The sequence below is a fragment of the Chionomys nivalis genome, chromosome 15 (assembly GCF_950005125.1).
Source record: "Chionomys nivalis chromosome 15, mChiNiv1.1, whole genome shotgun sequence".
NCBI classification, from domain to species: Eukaryota; Metazoa; Chordata; class Mammalia; order Rodentia; family Cricetidae; genus Chionomys; species Chionomys nivalis.
This window is the reverse complement of record NC_080100.1, coordinates 2,419,841-2,437,916: the sequence shown is the minus strand read 5'-3', so window position 1 is coordinate 2,437,916 and position 18,076 is coordinate 2,419,841. Positions and strand designations below refer to the sequence as shown.

Below are 18,076 nucleotides of genomic sequence, written 5' to 3'. Positions count from 1 at the left end.
ACGAAGCCCGCAACCATCAAAGTCCCAAAAGTCCTGGCTCTGAGTTGGCAAATCCTCCCCGCGCTGCTGGAGAATGCTGCAAGGGACTAGCTCGAGAAGCCGCAAAGCTGGAGTGGCTGGACTCATAACTCTCAGCCATGGTTTTCAAAGTGCACGGGATGCCAGTTCCTCCCCACATCGTTGTTAAGGTCACTTCCAGCCTCCTCCAGCCCAATTCCGGCATCTAGGGAACTATTTATTCGTGATTTCAGTTGGTCGCAGATCGTCCCACCCGGGTTTAGAGGAGCTTCACAACCCACCAGAACTCCGCCCTTCCCCCCCAGCCCCCGCCCCGCGGCCCGCCCTGGTGCTTGCACCTCTTTCTCTGATGCCACTGCCACATCTTAAATCACAAGGGCAGGGAACCCCGAAAGCCAGAACCCGCAAACCATCTCGCTCACCTTTATGAGGATCTTAATGAGCCTTCCGTTTTCTCCTCTTTACATTTAACCAAGTAAATAAACACATTGCGAGCAATATTTCATACTCCATTAAGTTATCCCTCTGCCCAGAAAACGACCCTCCGCCAAAACGCACTGCACACACAACTAGTGAGTAATTGATTTCGAGCCCGAAGCTCCCCTTTGGGAGTATGATTGGGAATTCTCTTCATTTCCCCCCATTTTGATCCACTTTAAAACATCGTTTTTGTAAACTGCCTAAAATTGAACCCACTTACATTCAGAGAAAGGCTGCTCCAGATAAATGCTTGTCTAAGTGTGGCAAAGAATTAAACTGCCAACAAGAAATTGGCCTAGGAGCAAAATGAACCAATTCAACCACCACCACCACGGAAGGACTGTATATGCCTGACAAAGTAGTTTATTTGGTGTTAACGCTGTTCCAAGGCCCTACTCTTAAAGGAACCGCTTCGGCATAACCATGGGCCCCTGGACTCTGCCCAGGATTTCAAGATAGCACACACCCTTACCTCCCCCCAAAACGCATGAGCACAGGGACAAACAGCTGCAGCAGCGTGGGCATTATTTCATTTAGTTTATTAGACAAAAATATATGATTTAAACAAGTTCGCTGACGCGCTATTTACAATCTGAAATCACGCTATATACAGAAAGGGAGAGGGAAAAAAGAAACAAAGAAAAGAGACACAAACACGGGTGGAGGGTGCAGATTTACCGAATCGGATAATCAATCCGAGCAGCAGGCAGAGACTGCCCACCCCTGGAGCGCTTAGGCGGGATGAGCCCCTTTCTGCCGAGAGCGACGCGTGAGAATCGCTGACGCCGCTGTCACGTTTGTACCTTACACAAGTCTCAAATATTTGTCTTAATTCCTCCCTCGTCTTCTCCCTCCCCCAAGCCCTCCCCCCTCCCCTCCCTCGCAAAAGTAAAAGGCGACCCTTAATCAAGCAGACGGGAGGGCTGCGAGGATCCGAGGCGTTCCCTCCTGCGGGGCCAGCGAGCTGTATGAGAAACACAGCAAGAAGACACCAGCAATAAGTAGACATAGCAAGCGCCACTGCGACTAGGCTTCTTCAGGCAGAGCGGGACTGGAGCTAGACCGCCGCCCATCAGACTCCCCGCTCCTGAGAACGGACCGAGCTAGATGGATAGTGCTATCCAATTACTCCATTTAAGACTACAGGACAGGACCCTCACTGCCACCCCAGCTTTGCTCCATCCTGCCCCAAGGCAAAAAGCAAAAAGCACTCACTTGTCGCGCACAGGCTGGAAGGGTGACTTTAACTGCTGTGGGGGCGAATCCGACCTGGGGACTAGGTCTCTCTCTGCGAGGGAACAGAAGATGCGCAGGGTTAAGAGAGGGGTATAGGTAGTGGGGTGAGCCGGTTGGAAGGGCCCCTATGCCCAGATTCCTCGCTAAGGCTCATTTCATGCGACCAACGTCTGTCCCTACCCCTCCCTGGGACAAGCCCATGCATAGATACAGCTCGGCACCCCAGAGAGACCTAGGCCTAACTACTTGCATTAATAGTCACCTCTACCCACCACCACTGACACTATCCCTTGTCTGGCACCAAGTGAATGCAACCTTTTGGCTAGGTACCTGGAAGCGCAGGACTGCTACGGGCAGAGGCCTTATCACCGTGGAGCACCCCTGTGGCAACCTGGACAGGCGGCTGTGGAGGTGGTGGTGCGGGCAGGTGTGGGCCCTGTGGTGCGGCGTGTGGCGCTCCAACGCCCAGGAAGGAGCGCATGTTCAGCAGCGAGCCCTGTGCGAGGAACGCGCCGTTGGTCCAGTTGGAAAACTTGCCTATGTGGCAGGTGTACAGTCCGTGGCTGGGCAGAAAGGCCGGGTGTTGCAGAGGCGCGCCGCTGGGAGGCCCGTGCGGGCTAGGATGGCTGGAGGGTGGTGGTGGAGATGCCTTGGGCACGCCGTCGGGGCTAGTGGCTGTCTCAGCCAGCGACCAGATCTTGGGCTTGCTATTCGGCGCGCCCTGCAGGCCGACCGCCGAGGCGCCAGGACTCAGCAGGCGCGTGCTGCCGGGCTCTGAGACTTCCTTAGGCAGGCCCAAGGGCGAATCTTGGGACTTGAGTGCCTCAGCGGCCGACAACGGTGAGCCCTGGTCTCGAGTTAGGGAGGGAGGGGCTCCGCGTGCCCTAGGAACTTCAGCCTTGTCCTCCTCATCTTCATTGCTCTGGTCGCCATCACGCTCGTCGATCTGGTCGATGTCAATGCTCTCCAGGTCGATCTCTTCGTCGTCCTCGGTCTTCTCAGGGTCGCCCTCTGTGTCGCTGCCAAAGAGGGCGCCGTCTTCCTGGTCCTTGCTGCGCGCCCCCCATGTCACCTTGTTCTCCTTCTTGAGGCGGCGGCGCGCATTGGCGAACCAGGTGGAGACCTGTGTGAGGGTCATCTTAGTGATGATGGCCAGCATAATCTTCTCTCCCTTGGTGGGGTACGGGTTCTTGCGGTGCTCGTTGAGCCAGGCTTTCAACGTGCTGGTGCTCTCGCGGGTGGCGTTTTTAGGTCGCCCGGGATCCCCGTATTGAAACTGGCCATAGGGATAATAAGCAGGCGTTGTGTGGGCTGCGAAGGTGGCTGGGTGCACCCCTGGGTTGTCCTTGAGTTCATACTGAGAGCCCTGAAGCAACCACAGACCAAGAGGGAAGAGAGAGGAGAGAGAGAGAGAGAGAGAGAGAGAGAGAGAGAGAGAGAGAGAGAGAGAGAATGGAGGGAGAGAAGAGAGAGGAGAAATGAGTTTCAGCAGCGAGGGAAGGAAGATCCACGCTTCTGTGGACCCTGGGGGCTTCTAGGGCACCTGATTCACCGGGCTCAAAAACGGAAAACACACACACACACACACACACACACACACACACCACTATTTGGAGAGCCAAGGAAGTTGGAGTCTTAAAATGGATTGTTGGCGCTTAATCTCTACTAAACAGAGCTTTTTTACTGTTGCTCACTCTAGAAAAACTTAAAGAAGTCCTTGAATTTTAGAGCACAGCTAATCCCTGCCCCCTCCCAGTGGGCTTCCCAGGACCTGAGTCCCAGACACCAACCCTTCACAAAATTCAGATTTCCAGGTTCAGTTTATACTAGCTGGAGGGGGAAACCTTTTATGTAGGCTGCTGAAACAGTTTCTCCAAAGTGAAGCACCCAGAATGCAGGGCCCCTCCTTCCCACCCTGAAGTACTCAATCAAAAGAACCATCCAGGGCGTTTTTCAGTCAAAACTCACTACTAATTCAAAATGAAAGTACAATCCGCCTTTGGCCTCCCAAATTATTCTGCGTATAATGGTTCACTCTCACTTAGAGGTCTGTAGCGGTGACAGGTAATTTTAAAATTTTAATGCTCATCATTCTCAGCAACAGTGGCAAAACGCATTTTTTTTTTAAATACAAAAGGAGAGCTTATCCTGTAAAATATTAACGGCAGGCCCTGGAGTCACAGGCTGCAGCAGCTCGAGGGAATGGGTTCAGTTTCCTGGGCCTCTTCTCGGTTACTTTATCTATCGCTTAAGTTTGACTTTGATCTGCGCCCGAGCAAACACAAACAGTTTGAGGCATTTAGAGGCCATGATTTATTTGCAATCAATATTCTTTTTATCATCAGTAGTAAAACACAGCAAGTCAAATTATCCCATCAGGTTTTTTGGTAAATAACATTTTATCTTTCTAACAGCCTCATTAGGCCTCATTATTACCATAAATTGCCCAGACAGACGCTCACTCACAATTTTATCTTTTGGGTTCCAAATACCAGATCACAAAAGATTGGAAAGCTAGGCCACCACTGAGGGTTTGGGTTTAGGCTCACTCTCCAAGAACCCGGAAGGAGACCTGGAGGTAACATAAACACCTTAGGGGACAAATTTTATTTACCCTTTAGTTTAAAGTGAAAACAAAACTAAACAACAACAAAAACCTCCTGTGGATCTTCCCCACCTCACCACAATGGGAGCAGACTCTCTTTGCCCCCACATGTACACAGGCAACATTCCCAAATGACTCACATCTGTATTCAAAATTTCTGTTAAACATACGTGCGTGTACACACACACACACACACACACTATCACATATACGCACATATCAAAAAAGAAAAAAACAAAAAAACTTTTCATCTTCCGTCTTTTTTTATAAAAAGGATCCAGTTGCCAAGTTAGCAAAGACGAAGTCAGAATCCTAAGAAAGTTATAAAAGCATATTTCTTTATTTCCTCGACTAATTAGTTTAGTGATCGAGGCCCACGCGGAAAAGGCTTCTGTGGCCCAAATTCGTTTGTGCTTCGTCATTGTAAAATACACTACTCGCTTTTCAAAAGTATTTTAGTTGCCATGGTAAAGGAGAATTTTTGGCATCGTCTCTGCGGGGATTTTTTTTTTTTTTTTATGAAAGGGTACCTTGTAACTCTCTCATCGCTCCCAGAGCATCCAGGCTGTCCGAACAAAATGGGGGTCAATCTTCCTGGTTAGGGCGCATTAGAAAGGCGACTGGCCTGACCACTGAGAAACAGGCTTTCTCTCTAAACTACAAGAAAAGTTGCGGGGCGGGGGTGGGGGGACGCGCCCGCAGCGTTGTTCCTGCACACTTGGAGGCCAGTCTTTTAGGGGATCTGATCTGGTCTGTTTTTCCGGAGATGGAATAATTCGGGGTTCCCGGAAACCGCACTATCCAGAAGATAGCAGGGAGGCAGGGACCGCCTCTGGAAAACCCCGCGCCCACCTCGCAATTTGCCAGCGGCCTCAAGTTTAAGCAGTCCGACCTTCCAGTCAGACCAAGGAAAATTGATCGTTTGGAAGGATAGACTGGCCAATGCTCCCGCGGAGAATTAAATTTACATCCCCCTCCTCCATCTGACACCCACTGGGAGCGGAGATTGGAGGGCACCATTTATTTTAAGCCCTGGGACACTGTTTCTTTAATTCTCCCTTATGTAACGCGGGAAGAGAAATGCTTTTCTTTCGGTTCAAATGAAATGAAAACTTTGTCAACTTACGAAAGTAAAGGCAAATGCCGTTTCGAAAGCCAGAATTTATGTCAACTTAGTGTTTCTTAAATCTCCGATCCCTTCGATCCCTACACCGGCCACTAAGAGACCTCTCTCTGCTCTGCCGATGTCTATTGTTTGTTAGGATGTTTTTGACCGACTCCGCTATGTTTAACCGCTTCCTTTTGGTAAAGTCGAGGGCAACTAACTATCTCTGCTCTGCCAAAGAGAGAGAAGTAAGGTCGTGGGCCCCAGGGAAAGCTCAAGCAGCGCCCGGGCGAATTCGGCCGCCTGGCCAGGGCTCTGCTGGTAAAGCGACCCAGGCTGCGGGAACCCAGCAGGCCTGCCCTGTCGCACCGGCCCCGCGCCAGGAGAATTCGCCCCCGACCTCCGGTGCCTGCTACTGTCTCCGGCCTGCTCCTGAGGCTTTCTCCACTAGCGCGCAACCCTTTTCCAAGCTCCGGTCTTCAGCCTACCAAGACCGCGGGGGTCACTGCCTGGGCCTCTGGGCACTCCTGGGTGCCCCGGGGGACACGGCCTCCGCCGCCCGATCCCCCCTGCAGGACCCTTCTCACTTCTTTCCCAGAAACTGCCTGTGGGTCCTCGGTTTCCCCGCTGGCCCAGAGGCTCCCGCTGTCCCCGAGCGCCGTGATCTCCCACCGGCGCGGGCTGGGAGGACGCGCGGGAGGCGGGAGCACTCACCATCTGCGAGAAGAGGCTCAGGTCCGCAGCATAGGGCAGGAAGGCGCTGTAGTTGGGTGCGCCCGCGTAAGGTCCCGCCGCGGCATACATGCCCAACACTGAGGTAACTGCGGCGGCTCCCGTGCCTGCTCCCAGCTCCGCCGTCCCCGGCCGGCCCGACGAGGCGGCGGCCGCAGCAGCCGCGGCCGCAGCCAGCACCCCAGGGCGCTCTCCACCGTAGGCGCCCGGGCCCGCGGCGCTTAGGTACTGCGGGTAGCCCAACTGCGGAAAGGACATGTCCGCGGGGTCGGCGGCGACGGAGGGTAATACTAACAGTGCGGACGGGGAGACCGGCTAGGGATCGGGAGGGACGCGCGGGGGGGACTGCGGGCCGCCGGCCGGGGGCGCTCGGGCGGGCCCGGGGGCGAGGGCCGGTCGCTCTTCCTGGGCCCTGTGCTCTTTGGCGGCGCCCGGCTCCCGGCTGCGCCCGGATCCGAGATCGCGCGCCGACTGCGGCGGCCGCCCTCCGCTCGGCGGCGGGGCTCTCAGACACAATTTGAAGTTGATGCTTTGATTGGCATCCCCTTGAGCACAGGCCCCGCCCCTGGCTCCCCTCCCGCCCCGTCCCTGCCTCCAGCCCGCCCTCTCTGGCCGCTCCCGCCCCTCACGGCGAGCACGTGGTGCCCCGCGCCCGCGGGGCCACCTCCTCCTCTGGTGGGTACGCCAGGACGGGGCTGTTGGTGTTGGTCCGGAGGCCTCAGGCTCCTTCCTAACCAGCCCCCGCGGCTTTTGACAACCTGTCGACACCGGTTTACAGCTGTCTGATACCCGGTTTTGCATTTGAGATCTGTGCCCCCCACCCCCTTTTAACAAAAGCAACTCTGGGATTGCGTTTCTGCAGCTGGGGCGACAGGGAAAGAGGCCTGAGGCCAAGGGACAGTCTATGGCGAGCAACCTCTCCTCTATGGCTGGCTCTGCCGCACCTCCGTGGGACATATTTGGCTGAAGTGGCACCTCGGATGCAGGGTGGATTGTCCCCTTAGCCCCACTTCCTTTCAACAGATCCTCTGGAAACGGCTGGCCTCCTTGCACTTGGAGAAGCGGGATGTGGCCGCGCTCTGTAGGTTTCTCCAAATAGGAGAAGAAGAAAAAAAACTTTGAAAATGGGCAAGCCAGCTGAGAAGTCGCTGCGCGGAGGGATCCTAGAGGGAGGTGGTAAGGAGTGGAGAAAGGGGATGGACCTCTCAAGGTAAAAGAACTGGCGAATATTGCCCGCAGCCATAAACTACCCTCCCCCAGCTTTGGAGAAGCCTGCTTGGTCTGGGCGCCCGCGTTTGTCCACTAGGTGTGCAGATGCATAGAGTAAACTTGTCTGGAGCTCAGGTACAAGAGGAGCTGCGACCAGTCATTGGGCAGAACAACCACCAGGACCCTGGCCTTAATTACTCCCCCTCTCGTCCCCGCTGCCCAGTTCCTACCTCAGACGCTGGAAGAATCAGAACTAGACTAATTTGGGAGCTAAGCAGCGGTTATGGGCTGCCTGGGGCCTGGCCACTAGGTTCTAGGTACAGACTTTGAAAGTGCCTTCCTCTCTCATGCAAGAGGGACGGCTACAGCAGGATGCTTCTGTGCTGGGTTTCCTAGATGGGTCTTGAAAGTGCAGAACAAAAAACGTCCAGATACCTGTCTTCACTCTCAGAGTAAGTTTGCATAATGCTGTCTAGAGGTGGCACACACCTCAGTGTGTCACATCATTCTGATGGAACTTCGGTTGCAGGTTCAGGGTCAGTCTTAGGGAATTCAGTGCTATCTAGGCAAGCCTGGCCACAGGCCCCAACCTGCTACTGTGCTGCTGCTGCTGCTGCTGCTGCTGCTGCTGCTGCTGACCCTGGATGCCAGCTAAAGCCCACCTTCTCACCCGGATTCCCAAACTTCTGCTACATTAGGGAGGCCTTGCTTTCAGGTCTTGAGAACAGACACTGAGCCTTGCCTGGAATCAGCCCCAACACAGCTAGTTAAAGTAGTTACGAATTACCCACTGGGAAATCGCGCTTCATCGCTCTGCTCTGGTTTAGGTCTTACCTGTCCCCACATACTTCACACTACCACCTGAACTGGAGGGAACCATGAGGGACTGCCCAGGGCTCCAGCTTGCAAAACTCCTGGCTTCCTTCTGGTTCCTAGTTCATCAGTCACCTGCAAAGCAGAATCTTGGAATCCTATCTGTCTCTTGCACATACTCCGCACACAAACACAACTCTGCAGGGAAGTCATGGTGATGACAGGATCTGGCCATTGTTCTGGCTCTGTGAACCCAGAGTCACATTTCAGATGACAAGCAAACACAGGTCAGATAAGACCTGAGGTGTGACCTCAGAGCCTGGGGTGGGAAAGTCAGTCCAAACAAATATTCCTGCCAGTACTGACAGAGGGATTACCAGCTTGCTCCCCACAGCTTTCCACCTGACTGGCAGGTCTTGGGCCACTAGCACCAGGGGCTTTGAAGGAGCTGGAAGTACTTTGTCCTCACTCTCCCCACACTGGCACAGCAGGGCTGCTTCTCTGTGCTCTATGTAGGTCACCAGCACCAAAGACAAGAACTGAGTGGAAACTTGACAAGATAATTCAAGAGGACCCAGTTGGGCATGTCTGATAATTTCCCTTTAGGACGTGGCAGCAGCAAGGGTGTGGACTTGATTTGGGGAGATATGGGCAAGGTGACTGTTGTGCATTCTTGGCTGTTGACCATAGCTGGGGCTACAAGAAAGGCACTGTGCTTAAGGTCAGTTCCGGAAGGTGCTAGAAGAGACTGTGTCACCTCTTTTCTTTCCTTGGCCCCTCACCCTGAAACTTGCACCTAGTCCTGGGGAGCAACAGAGAAGTACAGACAGCAACTAGGGAAACACAGGAGTCATAAAATCCCCAGACCTTGCAGCTGGATGGGATGTCAAGCAGAAGCTAGAAGCTTCTGTCTCTGGTTGCTAAGAAGTCCCTTTCCCTCCAAATTTGACATACAGTGGAGAAGTTAGGGCCAAGAACTTGATGGCATCTATTGCATGCTGGAAGAAGTGTTTCAGGTCTAGAAATCCTCTAGGGGTCTTATTTTAATGCCATTGTTAGAGGACTCAACAATTGTCCAAGTCAGATCAGATACATCTGCTTGCCCTGTGTCTTGGACCCAGGATGGAGCAGTACAGAATGGGGGGAGGCTTCTGTGGGGGTCATTGAACTTTACCTGCTCACCCCACCAGAACCCCATGGATCCCTTCATGAGGAATATCCTCTTCCTGAGGAAACCCCAAGCAGTCTTCCCTGAGTTGATGATAATGATGGAAGGCTCTGGCAAGAGTCCCTTCTGAGAGTCACCCCTGCAGCTGTTAGGGAGAGCAAGCAGAAGACATTCAGACCCAGGAGTCTCTACAACATGGTGGAGTCCCTGATCAGGTCTGGAAGCCACAGAGCCTTGAGACAAACACAAAGCAGGGGACTGGAACTCTTGGCTGGGTCAACTGTTCTTGGGCTGACCCTTCTGGGGCAGAACTGAGCCTCCATGGACAAGGCAGACAGGTACTCTAGGGAAGAGGGAGTAAGGAGGCTGCTATAGGGCACACAGTCACTTTAGGGTCAAGTTGGTTTTTAAGTGGATCTTACAGCTTGATGGAATCCTTGTTCTGTGGGGATACTTTTCTAAAGGAGAGAAAGTTGGGTTTTAGTGCTGTTTCCCCGGGGTTCATTGTTGGTGAGCAGTCCCTGTTTCCTCTCTCTTTTCCTTCCCCCGGAATTTATTTAGTTGGAATTGAGATTAATCAAGCTAACAACATTCTGGTTTACAATTTTGTTTCTTCAAAAATCATCAGGCACTGGTTGCCAGGGTATGCTGAGCAGTACAGCTTGTGGGCTTCATTGTGGGAGCAGAAGAGCTGAGGATGCAAGTGACAGACTTCTGTTATTCAAAGCGACCATTGTGAGTTCTGGGGATGAGGACAGCAGCACCGGGTCTCCCATAAAGGACTGGGCTAACCTGGACAGCAGAGAGCCTCCACCCGACTTACTCAGGCTGGTTTACAGCTCTTGTTAAGTATCCTTAGGACTTTGCAACTTTCCCCAGCAAGGTCCGGGCTGCAGCACCATCCTAAGGCAAGTATCTATTGGTCCCAGGTGAATCAAATCCAAAGAACCTCAAGGACGGTTGTAGCTGTAACCACTACACTTAACCCTCAAGTATCCTCATGGCCCAGCCCTGCCCCGCCCTCCCCTCCACAAGCGGGGTCTTCTGCTCTCTCTTGCAGCACCAAGTAAGAGTTCATATGCGGAGCTGGATATTTTGATGACCGCGAAGGAGTCACACACAGCAGTAGCACGCTGGCGAGTTGCCCTGTAGGTTGGAAGTTGCAGGGATTGTGGCAGGTGCCATGTGGCCAGTCCTGCCGAATAAGCAGCCCAGTCTGCGCCAGTGACTTCGTGGAAACCTTGGAGGAAACACTTAAAAAGAAAGGACTAAGGGATCATTCCCTGCCCAGAGAGGAAGCCCTGCGGGACCAAGCCCAGCAGGGGCAGCCTGTGTTGAGGACCATTGGAGAAGGGAGCACAGCGCTTCTCAGGCGCCAGCAAACCCAGACATGAAAATAGCAGGGGACGAAGGGTAGAGGAGTAGACTAGACCTCAGTGGATCTCTCCAGAGTAACAGGGTATGGGTGTCCCGGAATCGGATGATGGGGATTGCATGTGTGTGCACACACGTAAATATTTTATAAATTTCCCTTTAATTAACCAGATCACTCCCATTATGCCTGCAGTACCATCAACAGCAACGGTGTGAATGAAGGTTTTCAGGGCTTATAATTTGATGTCACCCGATGGTCGCCCAGGGGCAGAAGCGCAATCGTAGCACCAGCTGCGCTTGTATTTATTTGTTTTCCCGCCGTGTTCCTGTAGGGCTCCATTATGCCGTTTTTAATTAGTTTGTGTTTGTATTTCACCCGTCCCAAATCAATCCCATCCCAGAGCAAGGCCATGTAAATTCTTGCAGTACAGGTGTTGCTTCCTGCTCCCCTAAGCTAGCAAACGCTTGTCTGACAAATGAAACTCGGACTGCCAGGCAGAAGACTGTCAGCTCCCGGCAGCTGAGATCGCAGATCAAAGCCAGTGGGACTTCTGAGCCCTGTGAGCGCCAGGGAGGATGAAGATGCTGCAGAGGCTCAGAATATCATTAGAGGGAGGCGGCCAGAGCGCAGGCCCTTAGACAAAGAGACTTCTAATTCCCTTCCAGGTCTGTGGTCATCCATTGGGCCAGAAATGAGCTAGGGTGGCCTTTCCTTTAGGACCAATAGATACACCATTTGCGTCTGCATTTTAGCGGTGGGTGGTGGTTGACTCCCGCCAGGTGTGCTGGAGAGGGTTGTGAGTGGGGTGGCTATTCCACTAATCCTAGCCTGAGCAAAGCTAAAAACATTAGCTGAAATTTCTAGGCAAGAGCCCCACCTCTTTATGTCTTTTCCTCTTGAAATGAAGGATGTGAAGAGCGTATAAATCCATTCTCCCTCCTTATTTTAAGGCTGGCTCTCTCTCTCTCTCTCTCTCTCTCTCTCTCTCTCTCTCTCTCTCTCTCTCTCTTTTTCTCTCTCTCTCTCTCTCTCTTCCCTTCTCTGGAATAAGAGATTGTTCATCTTTAACTCGGGCACATAGAAATTATGATTCTGCAGCAGTGTGTATTTAATTAGTGTAATCTCGCTTGAATTTAATTACCTAATGAATTATTTGTTTAAAAGGCAGACCACCTTGTTTGCTGAGCACCAGGCAAAACCTCTGGTAACTCGCTGCAAGGACTTTGCAGTTTTAGGTCTGATCTTTAATTCTCAGGGTCTGTAGCTGTTCTTGGATGGCTCAGACAGAGTGCTCTGGGGACGTGGGGGATGGACTACCAAGGGTTGAGTGGCATCACTCGGTCAGTGCAAAGGCCGTTTCTCTTCTGCTGTGTACACAGGGACCTTTGTGAATTAATGTCCCCTGACTTTTTATCATGTAAATCTAGTTTATGCTGTAAGCATTCCATGTACTTAGTGGTGCACATACCCCCTTCCACGCAAGTCTTGGCTGTGAGAGGACTCACTTGTGTTCCACATTTGTTATGAATATGTGATTGCATCAGGAAACCCCCTGAGCTCCCCAGTGCCAGGCTCCAGGGTGCATTTCCAGCCTCTCCTGATGGTGATAAATCCTTTGGTTGTGTGGATTCCAAACCACGGAAATGGAAGCAAGGCGGAGAAAGACTTCAACCTGAGCCACCTTTGGTTGCTAAACTGTGAACTACACCATTCCCGCTTTCCTTCAAGAGTGAGGCTAGAGAATGTCTAGCTGGTGTCTTCTGTAGGAAATACTAAGGCTAACCTGTTTCCATTGACATTCAACATTGTTTCCATTGACATTCAATGTCTAGTGCAAAGACTCTAATCACAGACTAGTGGACCATCTGCAATCTGTGTCTGGCTGTGGAACCTGAGGTATCTGCCTCCTGTCCTCTTGGGTTGAAGAACCTCCCCATTTCTGCTCTGTCTGTGGTAGGTAGGAGCTTCAGCAGGAGCATTTACAAATCGGTGGGGACGTGTATCTGTGGAGAAGGCATACCGCCTTGCTGAAGAACAAAGGGTAAATGAGACTACCCATATGCCATATTCCTGGGTGATTTGTTCACCAAATGCTTTAAGCTCAGGTGTGGGTAGCATTGTCATGTAAATTGATAAATAATTATTAAATTCTTTTTCTTCTGAAAATCTCTGAGTTTTACTATATCCACACATTTTGAAATGGGCATTTTAAAAACCAATAGTGGGTTTATTATAATATAATCTTAATCACATTCAATTCTGGCAACAATAACATCTTTCTTCCAAACAAACAGGCTGATGTGTATGTGCTTGCAGACTTATTTATGAATCTTCTTCACACATCCTTCCAAATAACAAGTGACAGTAACAACCGAAGAGGACTTGAGATAATAGCTGAGCAGTGATAGCGCATTTCTCAGATCTGAGCAAATCTACAGCTGAGTTCCTAGTCAGGCCCTCAGAGGAAATGATACTCACAGAACGGAAGGGTGGGAAGCACAAAGTGTCATATTTGTGCTTGACACTTCCAAAAATGTTTGAAATTTAGACTAAACAGTGATAGGACTTCATATCATCCCCAAAACATTTATATCACTGTAGATAAAAGCTGACATACTAGAAGTCCCTCACAACATCTATTGACAAACACACGCCGACAAAATAGAACCCAGCGGAAAGCTTAGCAATGCCCAGATGAAGGAAGGCCCCTACAAGACTTCATGGGTTAATAGGTTATAATCTGTTTTCTGGACTTTGAGGAAAATAGCTGAACAAAAATGTCCAATAAACTAGTATCTTAAAGGTTAATGGGTATCTGAAAAATTTTGAGAAATCCTGGAAACATCTGTGGTCTGCCAGCATTTTTCCAAGGTTGGTTTTACAGATTAAACACAGGCACGACCCAGGGTCCTTGACCTATCTGGCTATAACCTTCCTTCTCACTTAACTATCAGCCCAGATCATTTTTGGAGTTTGGAGTTCTTGTCTGGGTTCCTCTAGTTTTCTTTTTCGTTTTTTAATGTCACAAGAAGTACATGCTGTGGCTCAGCCTCCCGGCTTCCGAGCCTCCAAACCTTCCTTGAGTTTTGGGAGATCTCAGTGTACACACAACCCTGGCTACTCCCAAAGGAAAGGCCCTGTGAGTGTCAAGAGACAAAGAGAAGAGGATACAGTGTTGCCTTCTGACAGACACATTTCCAAGAGTAAGTTGACTCAAAGGAAATAACATACCTATGACCAAGTGGGAAGCCATAATAGGCAAAGGCTCTTTCTACCCCATGTCCCACAATTCCACAGATTCTTTTACAAGTCCCTTCTTTCCAGAACCATCATCATCGATGCATCATATCGCCAACACTCTGCCTACCCATCTTCCACACCTTTGACCTTTCAGCAGACATCCACAGGACAGACTAGGGTCCTTTCACGAGTGTTCACTGCCCTTCTCATAGACATCTAGTCTGTAGAACACGCAGTTTGATACCTCTGGATGCTATGCTGGATGCAGTGGACTCTTGTAGCAATGTCCATATCACTATTGTGACACCGTTTCTGGCAGAGAAATCTCCAAGCAATCTTTTTCATTTCAGTCCCGTTTCCTCTCAAGTACAAAAGAGTGCCCCTATGGCCTACAGCCATCATGACCCCAGGAGAACATGCCTGGGTCCACAGATCCTGAGGAGGTGGATGCACTTTAGGCTTGGCAAAGCAATTACTCCAGTATAAGCAATACGAGCCCACTCCTGCCTTCCCCAGTAGCTGTGCCTCGCTGCCGGTACATACGTGACCACTGTGTGGGTGACAGTGTTTTTTTTTTTTTAATTTTTATTTTTATTCTTTTTAATTAAAATTTCCACCTGCTCCCCGTTTCCCATTTCCCTCCCCTCCTCCCAAATATTGCCCCCTCCCCCCACTCTCCTCCCCCTAGCCCCACTCCTCTTCTCCACCCCCCACACCATTCCCCCTCCCTCTCGATACTGAAGAGCAGTCCAAATTCCCTTGTTAAGGATCTGGATGAACTATGACATTTTCTGTAGGATTGGTCGTGTACCATAACGGACAGGCAGGTCAGGTGACCTCTCACTGGGGCCCTCCTTCCCAGCCTGCCCCCACACCTGCCACCAGCTCCTGACGGCCTGGTATTCCCTTCCACTCCTATCACCTTTCCTTCCTACCCCTTCTTCCTTAATTCTCCTTTATCTATTTATTCTCTAACCCTGTGGGAAAATGCTATAAAAATAGAGAGCATTGTGTGCTGTGACGGAAGCTAAGATGAATTAGTTGTCTAAGTAACTTAAGTGTCTAAATTAGGCATTAAGTACCACACACAGAGACCAGTTAATGATTCTGCAAGGCAGGAGGGTGGACAGGGTCGGACATTAAACTCAGCTTCCTATTGCCCAGCGCGCTGTTAGGGCTATGCAGGGCACTCCTTCCTCTTCAGATTGTCAGTGGGGCACCAGAAGCAGCCTGTGAGTCACAGAAAGGATGAGGGTTTGTTTCCTTTCCTACCCTGAACCATCCAATCCAAGGGCCTTTACCCTGCAGCAGGACCTTCCCAGTTTTGGGTTCCGAGCACTTCTGATGTTGTCATCTACCTGAATGCCCAGTTCAGCAGCACTGCCATCTGAATGCCAGCTCCGGGTAGCCCTTTATTATTTCCCATCCTATCATTGGCTCTTCCACCCTAGGGTATAGCTATGTAGCCTTATCATCCTTCTTCCCCATCCCTTCCTCCCTTTTCTCGTATGATTTGAATATGAAACCTCATCTATAAGATTGGTCTCTAGCTGCTAGTACTGTATTAGACAGTTCTAGAAACATTAAGAGGAGGGACCTAGCTGGAAGAACTGAGGGTCAATACCTTGGCAGGTCACCAGGGGAGGATCTCCAGACCCTGGTTGATCTCTTCACTGTGTTCTTGGCACTGTAATGTCCTTCTTGTATGTGTGGATCCAAACAGCCATGGACAGAGAGAGCCTCTGAAATTGAACACACTGGATCTTTCCTTCCATGGTTTACGTCTGTAGCTGTAGAAAGCTGCTACACCCCTTGCCACATTAAATGCTATTATTTCTTCATTGAATTCAACTTCCAGGGAGGTTACAACCAGATACCACAGATTGGATTTGTCTCACGGGTTGGAGACAAGAAGTCCCAAATCAGGGTGTCTGGCAGGTGAGTGCTTCTAGCTGCTGAGAGTGGAGGCTAGGGACTTTAGGCCTTTCTGTTCCAGTTTTAGGTCTTCGTGGACAATCTCATGGTCTTTGACATTACAATCCCTGTTTTCATCTTTAATGTTACTTTTTAATTGTTTGTTGAAACCAAACATCACTATGTAGCTCAAACTGACTTTGAATTTGACAGCTCAAAGGCAGCTTTAGCCTCCTGAGTGTTGGGATTACAGGTGTGTGTAACACTATGACAAGTCCAAGGTCCTGCTCCTATAAGGACATCTGACCAGGTCCACCATCTTCCAGCTCACCTTCATTTCCACTAATTATACCGTGAAGATTTTATCTCCAAACAGGGTCACATTGTGAGACATCCCAAGGATCCAGATTCTGACATTTGCACTGTGGGGATCATACTTCTACCAACAGCAACACCTACTTCAGAGCCCTTCATAGAGAGTCTTCTCTTGTCCAAACTGCAAGTGTCATCTTTGTCTCCTGCCTATGCTCTGAGAGACAGGCAGCTGAGACTTTATTGTCAATGGGGACAGCTATGAATCTATCAAAAGGGAAGGCATGAAATCTTCTTGGTCTCTGGGCTTGGGCAAAGCTTGGGCTTGTTACACAGAAAACTAATAGAAAGTGTTCCATGGTCTTAGACAAGTGTGCGGTCCTCAGAGGGCATAGTCAAAGCCACAGCGTGGGCCTCATCAAGGCAGGCAGGAGGAAACACTCAGGCCCATTTGTCATGATGGATGCCTGTAGCATCAGAGTCAGTGGGCTTTGCTCTCTCTCAGGGCAATGTGGGAGCCTGTAGGTGTCTAGAAGGAGCAGGTGGGGATGTGATGTCAGAGGGTTGCCAAGAGGTTCCTGCACATCTGAGCTGTAGGATCAGGGCAGTTTAAGGTAGGATGATGGCTTGACACAGACACTGAAGTCACAAGCAGTGGGAGCGAGGAAAAACCTGAGACTGTGTGTCAGACCCAACTCCATCAGCCCTGGATTTCTTTTTCATTCTTCCCTGTCACTCACATCCCTCCAGGGATAACAGAGGGCATGGTGATGAGGAGGCCAGACACAGATGCCACCTGGCGAGTGCACAAGTGTGTACAGTCAGGGGGAGGGTTGCTTGGTGAGTGCACCAGTGTGCACAATCAGGGGGAGGGTTGCTTGGCTAGTGCCTGTCTGTTCTGTCTCCAGCACTGGAGATTGAACTTCACTTCCTACTTACACCCACACCCTTCCTTCCTTTTCACTTAAGTTTCAGAAAGATTCTCAACAAATTGTGCAGGCAGACTTAGAACCAATGCTGGCCTTGAATCTGTTATCTTTCTATCTCAGCCTCTTGAGTAATTGGGGTGTCAGCACTGTGCCATAAGAGGACATTTCTACTCTGCCCTTTAGGGAGAACAGCTCCACTTTCTGTACTGAATTGATTGAATATCAAGATGTAACTTTTGAGGGTCAAAGGCTCAGCAATTAAGCATTTGCTGCTCTCGAAGAGGATCTAAGTTCAGTTCCCACCATCCATATGGCAGGTCCTGTTTGCGACTCTGGACTGGTCTCAGTGCATCTGATACCCTCGTCTGCCTCTGATGTTACCGAGCACTCTCATGGTGCACATACATACAATGCAGGCAAGCACAGATACACATAAAAATTGAAACTTTTGCTTGTAATTTAATGGGAGCTTAGAAAGCCATGTTTGTTGTCAAGACCTGATATTGTCATCTTTAACTGACTTGATAAATGGCAAATGCTATTTTCTTGTGAAGAACAAGACACAAAGGCCCACCTTCTCAGGCCATTCTCTGAGTTCTTCCTTAGATCGTCAGATAATAGTCACATCGCTGATTCAGAATGGCAAAGTTTGACATACACAATGAGATCTAGAATAAGAAATGAATGGGGCACAGCACGGTCCACCTAAATGTGTTAGTTTCTTGTTTATTTGTTTGTTTTGGTCAACTTGGCACACGTCTAGATGATCTAGGAAGATGGAGCCTTTGTTGAGAAAACACCTCCATTAGACTTGACCACGGGTAATCAAGGGTCACTTTCTTGATTGATAGCAAATGAGGAATGGCCCAGCCCACTATGTAAAGTATTACCCCTGGACAACTAGGTGACCCTCGGTGCTTTAAGAAAGCAGGCTGAGTAA

General features: G+C 50.3%; 1 protein-coding gene across 1 annotated transcript; it reads right to left on the bottom strand.

The window, feature by feature from the left end:
* Window positions 1-980: 980 nt before the first annotated feature.
* Window positions 981-6,677, bottom strand: Irx1 (iroquois homeobox 1). Its single transcript, XM_057789803.1, has 4 exons — window positions 6,159-6,677; window positions 2,065-3,100; window positions 1,714-1,786; window positions 981-1,462 (listed from the first exon to the last, which is right to left on the bottom strand). The coding sequence occupies exons 1-4, from the start codon at window positions 6,432-6,434 to the stop codon at window positions 1,405-1,407; spliced, it is 1,443 nt and encodes a 480-aa protein (XP_057645786.1). The 5' UTR covers window positions 6,435-6,677; the 3' UTR covers window positions 981-1,404.
* Between the last annotated feature and the right edge of the window lie 11,399 nt (window positions 6,678-18,076).